At 42.1% G+C, this 16,291-nt stretch overlaps 1 protein-coding gene across 2 annotated transcripts; it reads right to left on the bottom strand.

Annotated features, from left to right (window-relative positions):
- Nucleotides 1-1,587: 1,587 nt before the first annotated feature.
- Nucleotides 1,588-15,770, bottom strand: TRMT10A (tRNA methyltransferase 10A). 2 transcript variants are annotated; one of them, XM_056114114.1, is made up of 8 exons: nucleotides 15,635-15,770; nucleotides 12,111-12,305; nucleotides 11,783-11,945; nucleotides 10,867-10,938; nucleotides 9,427-9,501; nucleotides 7,223-7,372; nucleotides 4,848-4,953; nucleotides 1,588-3,556 (listed from the first exon to the last, which is right to left on the bottom strand). In XM_056114114.1, exons 2-8 carry the CDS (start codon nucleotides 12,293-12,295, stop codon nucleotides 3,336-3,338), a joined length of 972 nt encoding a protein of 323 aa, XP_055970089.1. In that variant the 5' UTR covers nucleotides 12,296-12,305; nucleotides 15,635-15,770; the 3' UTR covers nucleotides 1,588-3,335. The 2 variants fall into 2 exon arrangements, with proteins under 2 accessions (XP_055970089.1, XP_055970088.1); XM_056114113.1 differs by lacking the exon at nucleotides 9,427-9,501 and having other exon boundaries at nucleotides 15,635-15,758.
- Between the last annotated feature and the right edge of the window lie 521 nt (nucleotides 15,771-16,291).

Below are 16,291 nucleotides of genomic sequence, written 5' to 3'. Positions count from 1 at the left end.
GATATAGAAATACCACTCTTCCATTAAAAATGAATTTGTGGCATTTGAACTTAAGTTGATTATGCTAAATAAAATAAAGCAAAATGCAAAGAACATAGTTTCTCTCATGAAAATATAAATAAATCAAACTGGTTAGAAACACACACACACACACACACACACACACACACAAACACACACCAGCAAAATTAACTCCTCGATTTGGTGAAAACTATGGTGATACCAGAAGAATAAGGTAGTGTGAAATAGGTAGAGGGGATCTCTCCTCTTTTTATTTTAAATTCTAATAGTTTAGGTAACATGAGAGGAGTCTTTTTGGCAGTGGAACTTTGGTGATGAGAGTGGTGAACTTAATATACATATACAAACAGTAAACTCTGTGCCTGAAGTTCTAAAATTGTAAGGATAAGTCAATAAAATAAAGGGGGCTGGGAAGAGTCTGTCATCAATAGCCTTTAGCCTTAACATGGACTTTTAGTGGCAAAAATGGTGTCTGTCCCTATGCTCAGGCCATGCTGCCCAGGTCCTTTGGATGTGACCTTATTTGGAAACAGGGTCTTGTGAGGTAGTCGAGTGAAGGCAAGGTCACACTAGACAAGGTGCTTCTAGTCCAATGATTGGTGTCCTTACAAGGACCAGACTCAGGCAGAAAAGACAAACGGGATGTGGGGGCTGAAGCGATAGCACAGTGGGGAGGGCATTTGCCTTGCATGCAGCCGACCCCGGTTTGATTCCCAGCATTCCATATGGTCCCCGAGCACTGCCAGGAGTAATTTCTGAGTGCATGAGCCAGGAGTAACCCCTGTGCATTACTGGGTTGGTGTGACCCCCCCCCAAAAAAAAGACAAAGGGGACAGTCCTGAAATGACAACAGACCACCGTAACAGGTATAAGCCATTGGGCACGGGGCCTGCTGGATGCCACCAAATGCTACAGAGAGGTAAGGCAGGTTCTTTCCAGAGTCAGAGAGTTCAGAACCCGATCAGCATCAAAACTGGATTTTTTAGTCCCCAGGATATTCAGCAACAGTTTTCAATTTCTTCACATCTTAGAACAATGCAAGTCCATGGCCGGCATTAAAAACCCCTATTCAAGAATTTATTTCTGTTGTTTCAGACCCCACAGTTTGTAGTAATTTGTAATGGTGGCCCTAGAAAATGAGTCAAAGGCCTCTATAATTAGGAAAAGTAAATTATGATATAGGGGCTGGATTGACAGTACAGCAGCTGGCTGCCTTACACACAGCTGGCCCTGGTTTGATCCCTGAAACCCCGTATGGTCCCCTGAGCATTGCCTAGAGTAATTCCCGAGTGCAGAGCCAGGAATAAACCCTGAGCATCACGGATGAGGTGCCAAAACAAAAAACAAAACAAAAATGCACCCCCCAGCCCCCATAATAAACTATATGATATGTAGTAGTAATGATTAGTAGTAGCAACGATTTGTTCCACATTTCACATTAATTTGTGCCTTGCTTCCATAGAAAATAATTTAAGTAATGGGGCTATTTCAAGTTGCTAAACTGCATTTACTCAGAAAAATAAATACAGGACATAAGCTTGTTCTAGAATTACAGGGGCTTTTTTTTTTTATTTGTAAACCTTGTTCACAGTTCTTAATTAATGGATAACTATAAGAATTAAGACCAATGCAACAAATAACAGAGAACATCAATACTGAATCCAGTAAATATTACTAAATATGTATATAATGTGAGATGCCAGTAAGTAAAAAAAGCAGAAACCTGATTAGCCAAACTCAGCAAGGGTTCCTGCAATCCTGTCAGCTGCGACAAACAATTCTCACCTCATGAGAACTGCCCCACATTTACTGGAAGATGTACAGCATCTCCCGTTAGACCCACCTTCCCCAGCCAAAGTCTGCACACAAATGTTTATAGATTTTTGCACTTGATAAAATTCTAATTATTTCATGTTATTCAACACAATCGTCCCCACAAAAAGATACATGTTAACTCAATCCTATTATCATCAATTAGTAACCGAGAACTTTACATGATGTTTACAGATATATGCACTTTTCATATATGCGTATATTATTCACAGACACATACATCTCTTCACTTAATATTATGTGATCATACAAAGATATACACATATGCACTAAACTTTATTCATTGTAAGGACCAATGAATTTTTGACATCGAAAAAATGTATTTTGGACTGGGGATGTAGTTCAGTGGTAGAGCACAGGCCTCGGATGTGAGGCTGGGGCTCCAGTTAAAAATTCATTATTAGGGCCAAGGGTGCAATACTGTTTTAGCCCTGTGGCACTGGCGACCATCAGGGGCAACCCAGGGGTGCTGAGAGGTCTCAAGGTGATACCTGGGGTACTCAGGAGACCATTTGGTGATGGAGGTCAGGCCTGGGTGTGGCACTACCAAGTGCCTAACTACTATACTACCTCCTGACTTTACACGCTTTCTTTTTAAATTTGGTAAAGACAAAATTGATCCTTCAATTGTTTAAACAAATTATCTACCCTGTAATCACTAAATGTTTTAACTGAAATAACATCACTATTATTGGAATTAAGAAAATATGTTAAAGGGATTATTAATTCTTCAGTGACTGTTTTAGAACTACAAAGGCATCACAAAGACAATGGAGAGAGGCTTGGCTGTCCAAACACAAGTTGATTTTATCAATCCAAAATGTTTACTTATAATCATTATCTTCTTTGGAGTAATAGAACATAAAAGCTGCATGTAGAAGGCAGCTTCTCATACAGAACATTCTGGATGACTTACAGTACAATATGACTGATCTGCTTTCACATATATGTAAGCAATAAATCAGAATGACGATGACACAAAGATGAAATTGAAAGGCCAGAGGCACATTCTGAAGAACACAACTCCATAATCAAAAGAATGGAGGTTTAAGGAAGTCTTATACAAAACAAAAAAGAATTTCTTATAAGGCTTTTTATCACTTAGCTTAAAATGTAATATTTTTAAGATTCACATGAGAAAGTAGATGAAATTTTCTTCCCATTTAAATATTCTATAAAGCACCTATTTTCTATTTTTTTTTCTTCAACAAAAATAAAAAAATAGCAGGGCTGGAGCAATAGTTCAGCGGGTAGGGCGTTTGCCTTGTACACAGCTGAGTCTGGTTCGATTCCCAGCATCCCATATGGTCCCCTGAGCACCACCAGGAGTGATTCCTGAGTGCAGAGCCCGGAGTAACCCCTGAGTACTGCCAGGGGTGACCCAAAAAGGAAAAAAAAAATTAAATTAAAAAAAGCAAAAAATCCAGATAACAGCAGTGTGGAACAGAATTCAATATAGGTCTAAAGCCATTTTCTTTATTCTATTTCTCTTCTTCATGTGATAGATCTTGTTCATTCCCACTCTTTTCCTCTTCACTGGAATCACTGTCCAATTTACACTCGGCACTCGCCAATTTCTTGTTATTAGAAGAACTTCCACAAGCTTTGTCTGCAGGAACAGCTCCTTTCCGCTGGGGTAAGATAGCACAAAAGGCTTCTTGCCAGTCTCTTGTTTTCAGGTATTCCAGAATAATCTCAAACACTGCAACAAAGACAGACTCCATAGATTTCTTAGCCAATTCACTTCACTGTTGATGCTGCATTTACAATACACTGTGTCTGGGTCACGAGAGGCAGCACCTCTCAGTAAACACACATCCTCTTCTCATGGCCAGCCTGCCTGCCTACTGACCACAACCCCAAACTCTTTCTCTGGTTTCCACTTTCTCTGGTTTCCCCAACTCAGCTAGAAAGCATTTGGACATTTACTATTACAATATTCTAAAAACCTTTAACTTTTCCTTTGCTTTCTTCATTATTAACAAACTATCATAAAATGAGGGAGGAAAAGTTATCATGTATTTGAATTTCTCCTAATTTTCCTATAATGAGCCATGCCTCTGGGGAGAACTTAGCCTGATTTGTTTTGTTTTTAACTTAAGAGTGTCTTCACTGTCTTCAAGGTACTCTCACCATCTATACATGGGGGTAATTTGGATTACCTCATAGAAAACTAGTATCCACTATCAAAGGTCTCAGAATATCATTCCTTCAATCAATAATCTTACATATTTAACTCTAGAGTCTGCTGTAAAGTCTTTAGAACATAGAAACAACCCAATAAATAGATTCTAACAAAAATCTACTAAATTTCTTCTTGAAAAGCAAAGTCTCCAGGCAAAGATTCATATCCAAAAATGTCTTATTTCAATGTAACAATAATTTTTAAAAAATTAGTAACATGAGGGTGGTTAAATTATATATTCAGATGGTAGAAGATTACATAGCCATTAGTAATAATCATTCTGCAATAAAGAAAAAAGGTACATGGGAGAAATGTATGAATCCAATTCTGTAACAAATCATATACATAAGTATAAGAACAGAATTAGAAGAAACCATACCAAAATTCACCAAGTACCTCTGAGAAGTAAGTACAGTTATGGCCAAGGATGGCTAATGACCTTTCAGTCAATAATAAACAGCCAGGCTGTCAGAGAGCCCCATCCATGTACAGAAAGCTGGACCTTCTAGGTGTTTGCAATTATTCTCTATGGCAGTTACACGGCAATGAAATCACCTAACAATGCATTTCTCAGAACATATTCCCATCTTTAATTAACACATGAAAAGACATCTTAACTTTTTCTTTAAACCATTCTATATTCCCAAGTTTAAAAAATATACATATTTCTATTAGTAAATTACAAAGTTACATTTTGTAAGTTTGTTTAATCAAGGTATATTTTCTACTTGTCCCAAACTTAAATGTAACATTATTATTCAAAATGTTCAATCAGGTACATTTTCAGTATACCACCTTTATAGCTTACCATGATTAATTGCCAAAACTTTTCTACTATTCATCTTCACAAAATTTCCAAGGGGGAGCTGTGCATGATCAATTCCATGATCTGAGGCTTGTTTATATGTGAGTCCCTTAAACAAAGAAATTGCAACTTGGACCAGAACATTAAATTATTTTAACTTAAAGTCTATGCTAGAATAATACTTTAAAAAGACTTTAGTTCAGAGACTATTAGCTCAAGGTAGGGGTGTGTGTGTGTGTGTGTGTGTGTGTGTGTGTGTGTGTGTGTGTAAGAGAGTATTAGCTGAAAGTGTCTGTGTGTGAGAAGCTGAGACCTTTGCCTCTGTGTGCATGTGTGCATGCTTATGCACACAGAAGACATTTCTGTTCCCTGCCCCATCATAACCTCTTGGAAACGCATAGGAAGCCCAGTGCACACCTCCAGATGACTCTTAAGATCACCTTCCACAGGGCCTCCTCAGTTACAAAGACTCAAAGTCCTAGAGAAGCACCATCAGTGTTCCCATGAATGTACAAATTAAAGATAAAACAAAATTTCCATTATATAACACAGAGGCTCAAATGCAAAGATAAATTAAAACACTTAACATTTCATATAAGTTTCATTGTCCTTTTCTTGTCAATTAGATGAATGAATATAAATTTTCTGATTCTTTTTCCCCCCCCTAGGGGTGGGCAGTGGTGATCATACATGGCAGTGCTCAGGGCTTACTCCTGGCCGTGTACTCAGGGATCACTCCTGGGAAACATATGGGATACTGGGGATCAAACATGGGGTTGGCCACGTGTAAGGCAAGTGCCTTACCCACTGTACTGTCACTCTGGCTCCTTGAATATAAGTTTTTTCTCTTTATAGAACTAAAGTCCTTAAGCCCTGAGTCCAGCCAAAAGACAGAAAAAGAAGAGATATAAATTTTTCAACTAGTTGTTTATTTTAGGGCCTAAATACCAGTTTATATCATTGTAAATAAATATTAGATTGAGTAAGGTACTACAAAAATAAAATTTTAGTTCAGAGAAATACAGTATGTGAGAAGTGGCTTTCTGCAAGCAACAAAGTAGGTATTTTTTTACTAAGAAAAAAAAATACAAAGGCTAAAAATCACTCTGAGAGTTTTTTTTTTTTTTTTTTTTTTTTTTTTTTTTTGCTTTTTGGGTCACACACAGCGATGCACAAGGGTTACTCCTGGCTCTGTACTCAGGACTCAGGAATCACCCCTGGCGGCACTCAGGGGACCATATGGGATGCTGGGAATCGAACCCAGGTCGGCCGCGTGCAAGGTAAACGCCCTACCCACTGTGCTATTGCTCCAGCCCCTGAGAGTTTCTTGATGCCACAAAACTATGCTGCCCAAGAGCAGCCTCATGTAACTACTTTACACTACAAATTTTTAAAAAATACGTTTTTAGTTACTCATAATTCAAATGCTAAAGTCACATAGCTACCACACACTGAACAAGATAATGTACACACTTCCAATACTGCAGATAGCTTTACTGCACAAGAATAATAAGTGACTTCATTTTATAATGCTGACAATTCCTGACACTTAGTAAACATATTTTTTTTTAAGTTGGGCTAAATTTAGCAAGCTGCAAAGTAGCTGCCAGAATACAAAGTGATGTTTTTTTTTTAGAAAGTTTATCTGTAATTTTTCATTAGAAGAGGAGTATAGAGGAGGGAAAAGACAAAAGTACAAATAGAAAGTAAAGAGAAAACACATACCACAAATATCACAAATTTAAAATTACTATGAATTTACCAGTTTTGCTATAATTTTGTTGCAAGTTGGAACGGCATTTATCAATGACCTAAAAATTGATTAGCATCATCATATTATACCAATATAGCATAATATTTAAATATATGGGCTGAAGCTGGAGCAATAGCACAGCGGGTAGGGCGTTTGCCTTGCACACGGCCAACCCGGGTTCAATTCCCAGCATCCCATACGATCCCCTGAGCACCGCCAGGGGTAATTCCTGAGTGCAGAGCCAGGAGTAACCCCTGAGCATTGTCAGGTGTGACCCAAAAAGCCAAAAAATAAAAAATAAAAAAAATATATATGGGCTTAGATTGTTTTCTGTCTGGTTTCAAATCTGCTTTACTCCATACTACTATTTATAGACTTCATTTCTCTTTGCCTCTAATTCCTCATCTGTAAAATACAGATTTATAATAGCCCTGACATCATTCATTAAGTTGCAGTGAGAATTAAGATTCTACTATATGCACAATGTTTTGCTTGGCAAAGAAGGTCATCAAATATACTAGACACTCAATAAAGGTCAGTGATTATGTGTCCTGCTGTTACTACTGAGAAAACTGATATATCCATTTTAAGTATGAGCAAAAGCAGTAATAAAACGTATTAGTACCTTATGATGGTTGTGATCTACTAATCCTCCAATCACATAGGCCTTTGATTCGTCTAATTCCTGCAGAACATTAGGTGAGTCTGATGTAAGGTAAATCAGGTCTTCTTTCTTTATGAATTCACTATAGTGCTCTGGGTTGATGTGGATATCCTTTGAGACATAATAAAAAATTATTAGCAACATTTTTTAAAAATTGGCTAAAAATGATTGTTTCCTTTTCCCTAGACAAGTCCATCCTAAAACCACACAAAGTTTGAAAGAACAACATAACAATGATCACTTAGAACTGCATAGCATTATTTAGAACTGACTACTAGTCTTATTACCTCACACTTTGGTTACTTCTTAATGCTATTTCTGGATTTGCCTCAGATACTTCCAACTCACTTCCTAAAGGTGGGCTTGTTTTCTAAAAATACTGCTTTTAGTTTTATCTTTATCTGTATAATAATATTCAAAATCCTTAACTTAATAACTTTTTCCAAAATGTGGCATTAACCTACTTTTCTCACTTTATCTCTAATAAAACAGACACAATTTTGTCATATGTCTGCTCCCAATGTTCTTGGCCAAAGAATGTTTTTTCTTCAACAGAGCTAACAAATCCCATGTACTTGTTTCTACCAAGATACAAATCTGAGTCTTCCTCACCAAGACTGCATGGTCAGAGGCAGAAGATTCAAACAACAGCTGGCATCTGGATTCACACACTGTGTAAGAGAGGCTCATGGCCAGGCTCTTGTGGAATCTACCCAATGTTTAAGGAAGGAAACCAATGAATCAGATGGGGCTGGAGACAGTCCCAGACAGTAAGGCACTAGCACTGCAATGGCGCCTGGTTTGGTCCCGGGTATCACATGTGGTCCCCCACACAGCACCAGGAGAGATTCCTAGGCACAGAGCCAGGAGTAAGCCGGCTGTGGTCCAAACATGTCCATGTCCCATCAACAAAAGAAGAAAGAAAAGAAAGAAATGAAACAGGAGACATCTCACCTAAACAATTAATAATGAGTCATTTTTCTGGGAAATGGTAAAGTTTAGTTCCTAAATTTAATAAGGATCCCAAATAATAGAGACCAATATAGACCAGATAATAAATTCAACAAGCTACAATATAACTATGCCTAATCCCATTACTTAAGAAAAAAAGGTCTAAACAGACCTTGTGAATTATACTTTTTAAAAGTTAAAATAAATAAATAAATAAATAAAAAGTTAAAAAGCCCTAGTAAACAATACTAGCCTATGTTTCACTTTATGGGCTATTACTAACATGAATGCAGTCAACATAGGTTGAGTGAAAAACAAATGCACTCATTACTTTGGGAGGGAGAGTTTGTGCAGCTGTGAACAGGGTCTGAGAAAAAGAGTACAGGAAGAATGGAGTAGCTCCTTGAATAGGGAATGGTTCTTCAAGGAAGATACTGACGTCAACCTATTGGCCAAATCTGCGAATGACCAAGAATAGATTCTGTCCAGTGATTTTTCCATCTGTTTTACACCTGGAGACTGACTAGTACATATACCTGTGATTAATCCACTGGTTTAGTCCAACAGAAATAAAGTTTTAGATATATACTTAATTAAACCTAGTAGCTATATTAAAGATGTAAGATAGGGAAACATAATTTTAATAAAACAGTCAACATAAATATATTGTATTCAACAATACGTTCAACGCATACCCAAAATGTTATCATTTCAACATATAAGTGTTTCCCTTGATTTCAAGGAGCCATTTTACATTCTCTTTGCACTAATCATATATTGGATACAAATCTTGAATTCAAACCAGACACATCTCAAAAAGCTCAAAAACAGCCACACATAGATAGGAAAAATGATATGGGAAGGAGAGACAGAGAAGACACAAAATATAAGTACACTTTCAAGTTTAAGAGTGACTTCACTTATGGATAGTCAGTTTCTAGGGAGAGATTATATAATGACTGTTCCCTTTTTTCAAACATGTTTAAAATTTGATGGTGAAGTAGCAGATAAGATTTAATTAGATGAAGTACAAATTACTATGAAACATTTCATTCTCTTGAGCTCTCCCATTCATAATTCTGGCTTTGCCTACGGTGAGACATACCGGATTTGGAACTGCTGACACCTGTAATTATGTTAGGTAGCATATGTCTAGAAATTGTAGACTTTTCAATGTAAACATACTTGGAACTATGAGAATTAATTTTGATTACCTTCCAATTGACCCATCCTTTGTCATTTTCATCCATGTTCTTTTTCAATTGACCTCCATGACTTGTCAGGTAAAACTGGTAAGAGATTGGCAGGCATAGAAAATAATGACTACCCAAGTCAATATCACACATCCCTGATATACTTACCTGATCATTATGAAACTCAAAATATTCTCATTTAAGAAAAAAGTCTGTGGCATGCTTCACACATGTAAGGAATATGTGATAGAACTGACCTGTTCTATATATCTTATAACCTACTTATTTCATATTCCTTCTGCATTTTCATCACATCTTCTAAGCAGGTATAGATTTCCTCTTTTATAATGATTACTTTTCTAAATTCCCTGCTTCTATATCAAGTTTCCATTACCTTCCTTTTGCTACTACTGATATTTTTACTAAACTAAATTCTTTGATTCCTTTATATTTTTTCTTTAATTATAAAGTGGTAATTATTTTTCAAATTTAAATACAGCATAAATATAAAATATAAAAATACTAAATTACTAAAACTTGATAAAAAATAATCAAAAATATATTTAAAGTTTCTGATTCTTAATATCAGTGAGCCAGTGCTGATTTTCAGTCACCCAGACTTCAGTTGAAAAAAAATTCTGTTGGGGCTGCAGAGATGGCACAGCAGGTCGAGAGCTTTTCTTGCAGAGGCTGACCTGGGTTCAATCCCCAGCACCCCATACAGTCCTCAGAGCCTGCCAGGAGTGACCCCTGAATATGAGCCAGGAGTAAGCCCTGAGCACTACAGGGTGTGGCCCCATACTCCCAACCCTGCCCCCTAAGAATCCTTTTTAACAGCAGCTAACAGTGTTATAAATCATTCCCTCACTCAGAGGAAATAAGTAAAAGTAAGGAAATAAGAAACTTTTAAAATTATCAGTGGGCTGGAGGGATGTATAGAAGGTGACTTGCCTTGCATGTGGCCAATGCTGGTTCATCCCAAGTAACAGGTATGACCAGGGGTCACTATAGCTCCTCAACAGTCAGGAATAGGCCCCGAGAGTAGCCACTGCTGAGTGTGGGCCAAAACCACACCAAAACAAAATCAGAATGAACAATACAAAATCCAATATCCCTTACACAGAAAGAACCCATATAACAGGCACCAGAGAACACACCAGCAAGGGCAGAAGGTATGGCCCAGAAGGTGAGGATTTAAGAGTTGAGAAACTGGTACGAGAAGTTGTGTATATCCTTCCTGAGGTCTCAGCAGTAAGCTGTCTGTGTACAGACTGACATGAGTGTGATGTTTAAATGTTTGTGTTATTTTTGAGGGAAAAAAAAAAGATTTTTTTCAAGGAAGTGTTTTGTTCTCTAAGGAAGACCATAGTTAAGTTTCTTGTAAAGGCAATCAAGATTGTCTATGCCTTTCCTGTAGAAGACAGAATAGGAAAGAAATCTGTCATAAACTCTTCAACACACCTGCACAGGATGTGATGCTCGACGGTTTTCTGCATAACATCGTTGAATCTGCTTATGGAGTTTCTTAATGTCCTAGGAAAGATTGCATTTCAAAAACAGACATCAAAATCATCTATGGCCAGCCCACCATCTTCGTGAAGCACAATTAACAGAAGAGATAACTGATATGCATTTTTTCTTTTGAAATAAAACCATTTTATACCTTCTTTTGCATTTTTCTTTCTGCTTTTGTCTAAACTTAGCAATTAAAATACTTTTTAAAATTTGTATCTTCCAGATATTTATAAAACTCTTCTAAATAGATAAAAATTCATTTTAAAAGTAGGAGGTAGGAGAGGGACTTTGGGAACACTGGTGGAGGAAAGTAGACACCAGTGGTAGTATTGGTGATGGAACACTTTATATCAAAAACCTAACTATGGGGGCTGGAGCGATAGCACAGTGGATAGGGTGTTTGCCTTGCACACGGCTGATGCGGCCAACCTGGCTGACCCACGTTAGATTCCTCTGCCCCTCTCGGAGAGCCCAGCAAGCTACCAAGAGTATTTCCGCCCGCACGGCAAAGCCTGGCAAGCTACCCATGACATATTCGATACACCAAACACAGTAATAATAAGTCTCACAATGGACACGTTACCTGGCCCACTCAAGCAAATCGATGAACAATGGGAGGACAGTGCTACAGTGTATTATAACTATTAAGTAAAACATAGATCTTTATTAACATGCAATTATTGTGCTTTATTATTACTGTGTTTCTCTTTTCTCTGCCTATACATAACATAGAGGGAACTTGTTAACTAGTTTAACTTAGCACAGATTTAAAAATTTGATTTAAGATGCATTTAGTACAAGTTAGAGTCAGACTGTTCAGCCTCATTTACCCACTGGATTTATCTAGCAGTATTCATGATACCTTTAATGCCATCAAGCTGTCAAAACTGCAGTCGATGATCAGGCGAAGAGTGCTGTGAGAAGCATCTCTCCGGATACGTTTCCTGTCACTTCCATCTGAGTTTGAGTCCAGTTGACACTGTCGTTCCAATTTCTTTCTCTTGCGTTTTTCTTTCCGCTTTTGTCTAAAATTAGTAATTAAGATGCTTTTTTTTTTTGTTATTTGTATCTCCAGAAATTTGTAAAATTCTTCTACACAGACAAAAATTAATTACTTTTTTTAAACCAGCAGGCTGGTTCAACATGCCATATTTATGAATAGGCATACATTTAAGCATTGTGAAACGTACTTGCGGAGTTCTCGTTGTTCTTCCCACTGCTTCTGTTTAATTAATTTCTTCATTTGCCGTTTTGACATTGGTTCTAGCCCTTCGTCTAATTTTGGCTTCTGGTTTTCCTCTGGATATTCACTTAAGTCTTGCTTTCTTTCAGTGTTAGCAGTCTCGACAAATTCTGGCAACATTTCAGATGACATTTTTTGGTACCTATAAAAAAGTGAAAAGCAACATTTGACAAGAGTAGATGACTCACAAATCCACAAAAAGTGAAAAAACAAATGGTGCAATTAAAATCAAACCTATCATGGCAAAATTCTTCCAGAAGGCTAAACACGGATGTTTCAAGATGTTTAAAACTATTTTAAACTATTGCTGGGGTATAGGGAGTGGGAGACAGGCTGGAAGGAGCCCTCGGGACACTGACGGAGGGAAGTTGACACAAGTGAGGGGTATGATGAGGGAACAGATATATGCATGGGGTAGGAGTGATAGCACAGCAGGGAGGCTGTTTTCCTTGCACGAGGCTGACCTGGTCCAATCTTCACTATCCCACATGGTCCCCCAAGCAGTGCCAAGAGTAACTCTTCAGTGCTGAGCCAGGAGTATATGCTACCTGAGCATCACTGGGTATGACCCTCCCCGGCCCCTAAAAAAAATGATATATGCATGGAGATATAACTAACAGAGTTGTAAATCACAGCACATCAATAGAAACAGTAAAAAAAAAAAAAGCAACACTCAAAAAGTCAAATGCTGATAATGGGTGGTCAGATAAGATACTAGAGGTGAATGCAGCCAATAGACTAGTATCTCCAGAACCACATACGATGCAGTGAGCATCACCAGAAATGACCCGTAAGCACAGCTAAGTGTGGCCCCAAAACCAAAAATTGAAATGACATGTTGATAGCCTTTGTTTCAGCAATTTATTTCTTTGGGATAAAACACTACAAAAAAGTCAGAAATGTACATGGGATTAATACAATAGGCTGTAAGTACTGCACTGATATTTTTAACAATGAAAACTTAGGTAAAAACAAAAAAATTTAGTTTTTAAAAAATTAAAACTTTTAAAAATTCATTTACAGGGCTTGAACTACCGAGATTTTTTTTAACAGGTTATTAACACCAAAACTTAAGATTGTATTTGACACCTCTAAGATTAAGCATGAAGCTTACACATGTTCCATTGGTCTGTTCAAAAAAAATTTTAAAAAACCCAAAAATAATTTTATTCTTCCTTCTTTCAGACAACTAACTAGTACATACGATCACCATCATCCCATTGTTCGTCGATTGCCTCGAGCAGGCACCAGTAACATCTCCTCCTTCCTAGCCCTGAGATTTTAAAAGAGCCATTTCAATGCTCTTTCAGGGTTAGGAGAATGGGACCCATCATTGTTACTGGTATTTGGCATATTAAGTACTACACAGGAAGTTTGCCAGACTCTAGTACATACAGTGAAGATAAAAGAATAGCTAAAAGATATCTGAAAATATTTAAAATACCCCACAACTTAGGTAACGGGACAAAACCTTTACTGAACATAGTTTAAGCATTAGTTTTATTGACTAGTTCTTACTTTCTTAAAAAAGTAAGGTAAACCTCTGGCTGGAGAGCTATATAGGAGGTGAGATGCTCGGACACACTGACAGGGATCATTCCGGGCACCCACAGGGTCCCTGGAGCTCACCAGGAATGATCCCGGAGGCAGTCAGGGATAAACCCTGAGTTCAGCCAGGTTTGGACCCCAAAACAAAATCTCATGCTCTGAGAAACTAGAGAAGGAACACAAGAAAATAGGGAGCACTGTGCACAGAAAAGGACAGAGGGCTGGGGGAACGCCTAACTCTGCGGGCGAAGAGCACGGCCCGTGTTCAGCAGTAGCTGCGCGTGCCGGAAGGCTGCCTGCAGGGGGCGCCGGCCGGGGGTCCTGCAGCTCCACACGCGCGCGCTCCCAGCTCGCTGACGCTAGAGGGCGCTCGCCCGCCCTCGCCGAGCCGTCCGCGACCCGGCAGAGAAGCACTTTCAGCACAACTCATGCCGCACACGCCGACGCGCCCACTGAAGCCGTTCTCGTTGAAACGCGCTGATCTGGTCGGTCAGCCGCAGCTCGAGGCAGACAAGGGCGCCAAGTGTCGCGGGAACGCCCGCTCGGCAGCCCGCCGGGGCCTGCCGGCCGCGCCACAGGCCCCCGCGCGTCAGGGCGCCGCTCACAGCCCCTCCACACGTGAGGGGGGGGAACACCTCGCGGCCACTGAAGCGCATTTCCGCGGTACGGGGGTCCGTGACAGGGCCGTGCTGCCCGGTGGCCTGGGCACGCGGGACGGGCACGTGCGAAAGAAACCAGAGGAGCAGACGCGGATCCTCCTCCGAGGGCTGCCTCTGGCCGAGCGCAAAGTAGAAGTGGCCTGAAGAACGTCTGTCAGAGACTTGGGATTAGGGAGACAGAGTTCTGAGGAGACTGGGAAGGTCTGTCAGGGACTTGGCGGTTAAGGCGACAGAGTCCTGAGGAGACTGGGCAGGTCTGTCAGGGACTTGGCGTTTAGCGCGACACAGTCCTGAGGAGACTGGGCAGGTCTGTCAGGGACTTGGCGTTTAGGGCGACAGAGTCCTGAGGAGACTGGGCAGGCCTGTCTCAGGGACTTGGCGTTTAGCGCGACACAGTCCTGAGGAGACTGGGCAGGTCTGTCTCAGGGATTTGGCGTTTAGCGCGACACAGTCCTGAGGAGACTGGGCAGGTCTGTCAGGGACTTGGCGTTTAGGGCGACACAGTCCTGAGGAGACTGGGCAGGTCTGTCAGGGACTTGGCGTTTAGGGCGACACAGTCCTGAGGAGACTGGGCAGGTCTGTCAGGGACTTGGCGTTTAGGGCGACACAGTCCTGAGGAGACTGGGCAGGTCTGTCAGGGACTTGGCGTTTAGGGAGAGGCGCCCCGCAGAGAGTGTGGCCACTGTTTTGGGGTCACTCCCGGTGGTGCCCGGGGATGGGCCCGGGCTGGCGCGCAGGGCAAGTGCCTCCCGCTTGCATGGGCGACCGCGTGCCGCTGCGGCGAGACCTGAGCAGGGCAAAAGCTGCCTCTGGGTGCAGGGACGCGGTGGGACTTCAGCGCCCCCGGAGGCGCCCGGCGCGCCCGACTGCGCCCAGGCTGGGCAGGGACTCGTCGTTGTAAAGAAGGTGCGGCGGCATCGAGCGAGTAACCCGGGCTCCCGGTGCGAGCCCCAGAGACATGCGGCGTTCCCGCCCTTCCTTCTAGGCAAACGCTTCCCCTCAGCCTAAGCGCCCGACGCACGCAGTCCGCGCCCCGCGGCAGCCCGCCAATCACGGAGCGGTCCGGAGACAGCCCGCGGCATCCCGCCAATCACAGAGCAGCCTGGAAGCCGGCGCGCGCTGACGTCACTTCCGCGGGCCCGTGCGCGCTCGGCGGCTTCGCCAAGGCCCACCCTCACCCCGCTCGGGGTGTAGGTTCGGCCGCCTTCGAGCCGGAGGGCCCCAGGGCGCAGGGGAGCGCCCGCTGCGTTGCCAGGAGACGTACCGAGCCGCAGAGCTGTCGCTAGTAGAGAGCGCGCGAAGGAAGACCTCGGGAGCGCGCCGGCTAGCGCTCACGCGGACCCCGGAAGCCCGAGTGCCGGCTGCAGGACGGTGGCCCGCGGAGGACACGTGGGGCGGGCGGCGGCCGCTCTACGTCATCAGGGCGCGCCGCGTGCGGGCGGGAGGGCCGGGCCGGGCTAGGCTCGCGGGGCCGCGGGGCCGCGGGGCGGGCGCGGCGGGCGCGGCCGCGGCTTGTGCTGCCGGGCCGTGCGGCAGGAGGCGGCCCGGAGTCAGTCATTTCACACAGCCCGGAAGTCGCGTTGGAAAAACGGTCCACGTCCGTTTAGGCGTTTAGGTGCAGGCGGGCGGGCTTCTCCCTGTGGGCGCGGGCCGGGTTCCGAGCCCCGCCGTTCGCCCGTGGGGCTGTTTTGCAGAGCATCGATGGCATCTCCTTGTTTACGGGGCTGACCTCGGGTGGTCTCGCCGCCGTATAGAGGCCCCCACGGTGGAGCCGGCCGGCCCCGCGGGTCGCCCGCTAGGCAGCCCGTTTGCTCGGTCCCACTCGTGGCGGCCCGTCATCGCAGACTTGGAGCGCGTTTGCATCCGTGAAGACGGGAGTCACCATCTCAAGCAGGAAGGACTGCAGAGGGAATTATTTTTC

The sequence above is a fragment of the Sorex fumeus genome, unplaced genomic scaffold (genome assembly GCF_029834395.1).
Source record: "Sorex fumeus unplaced genomic scaffold, SorFum_2.1 ptg000024l, whole genome shotgun sequence".
NCBI lineage: Eukaryota > Metazoa > Chordata > Mammalia > Eulipotyphla > Soricidae > Sorex > Sorex fumeus.
Note: the sequence above shows the minus strand (reverse complement) of the source record. Positions and strands in the feature narration are given on the sequence as shown.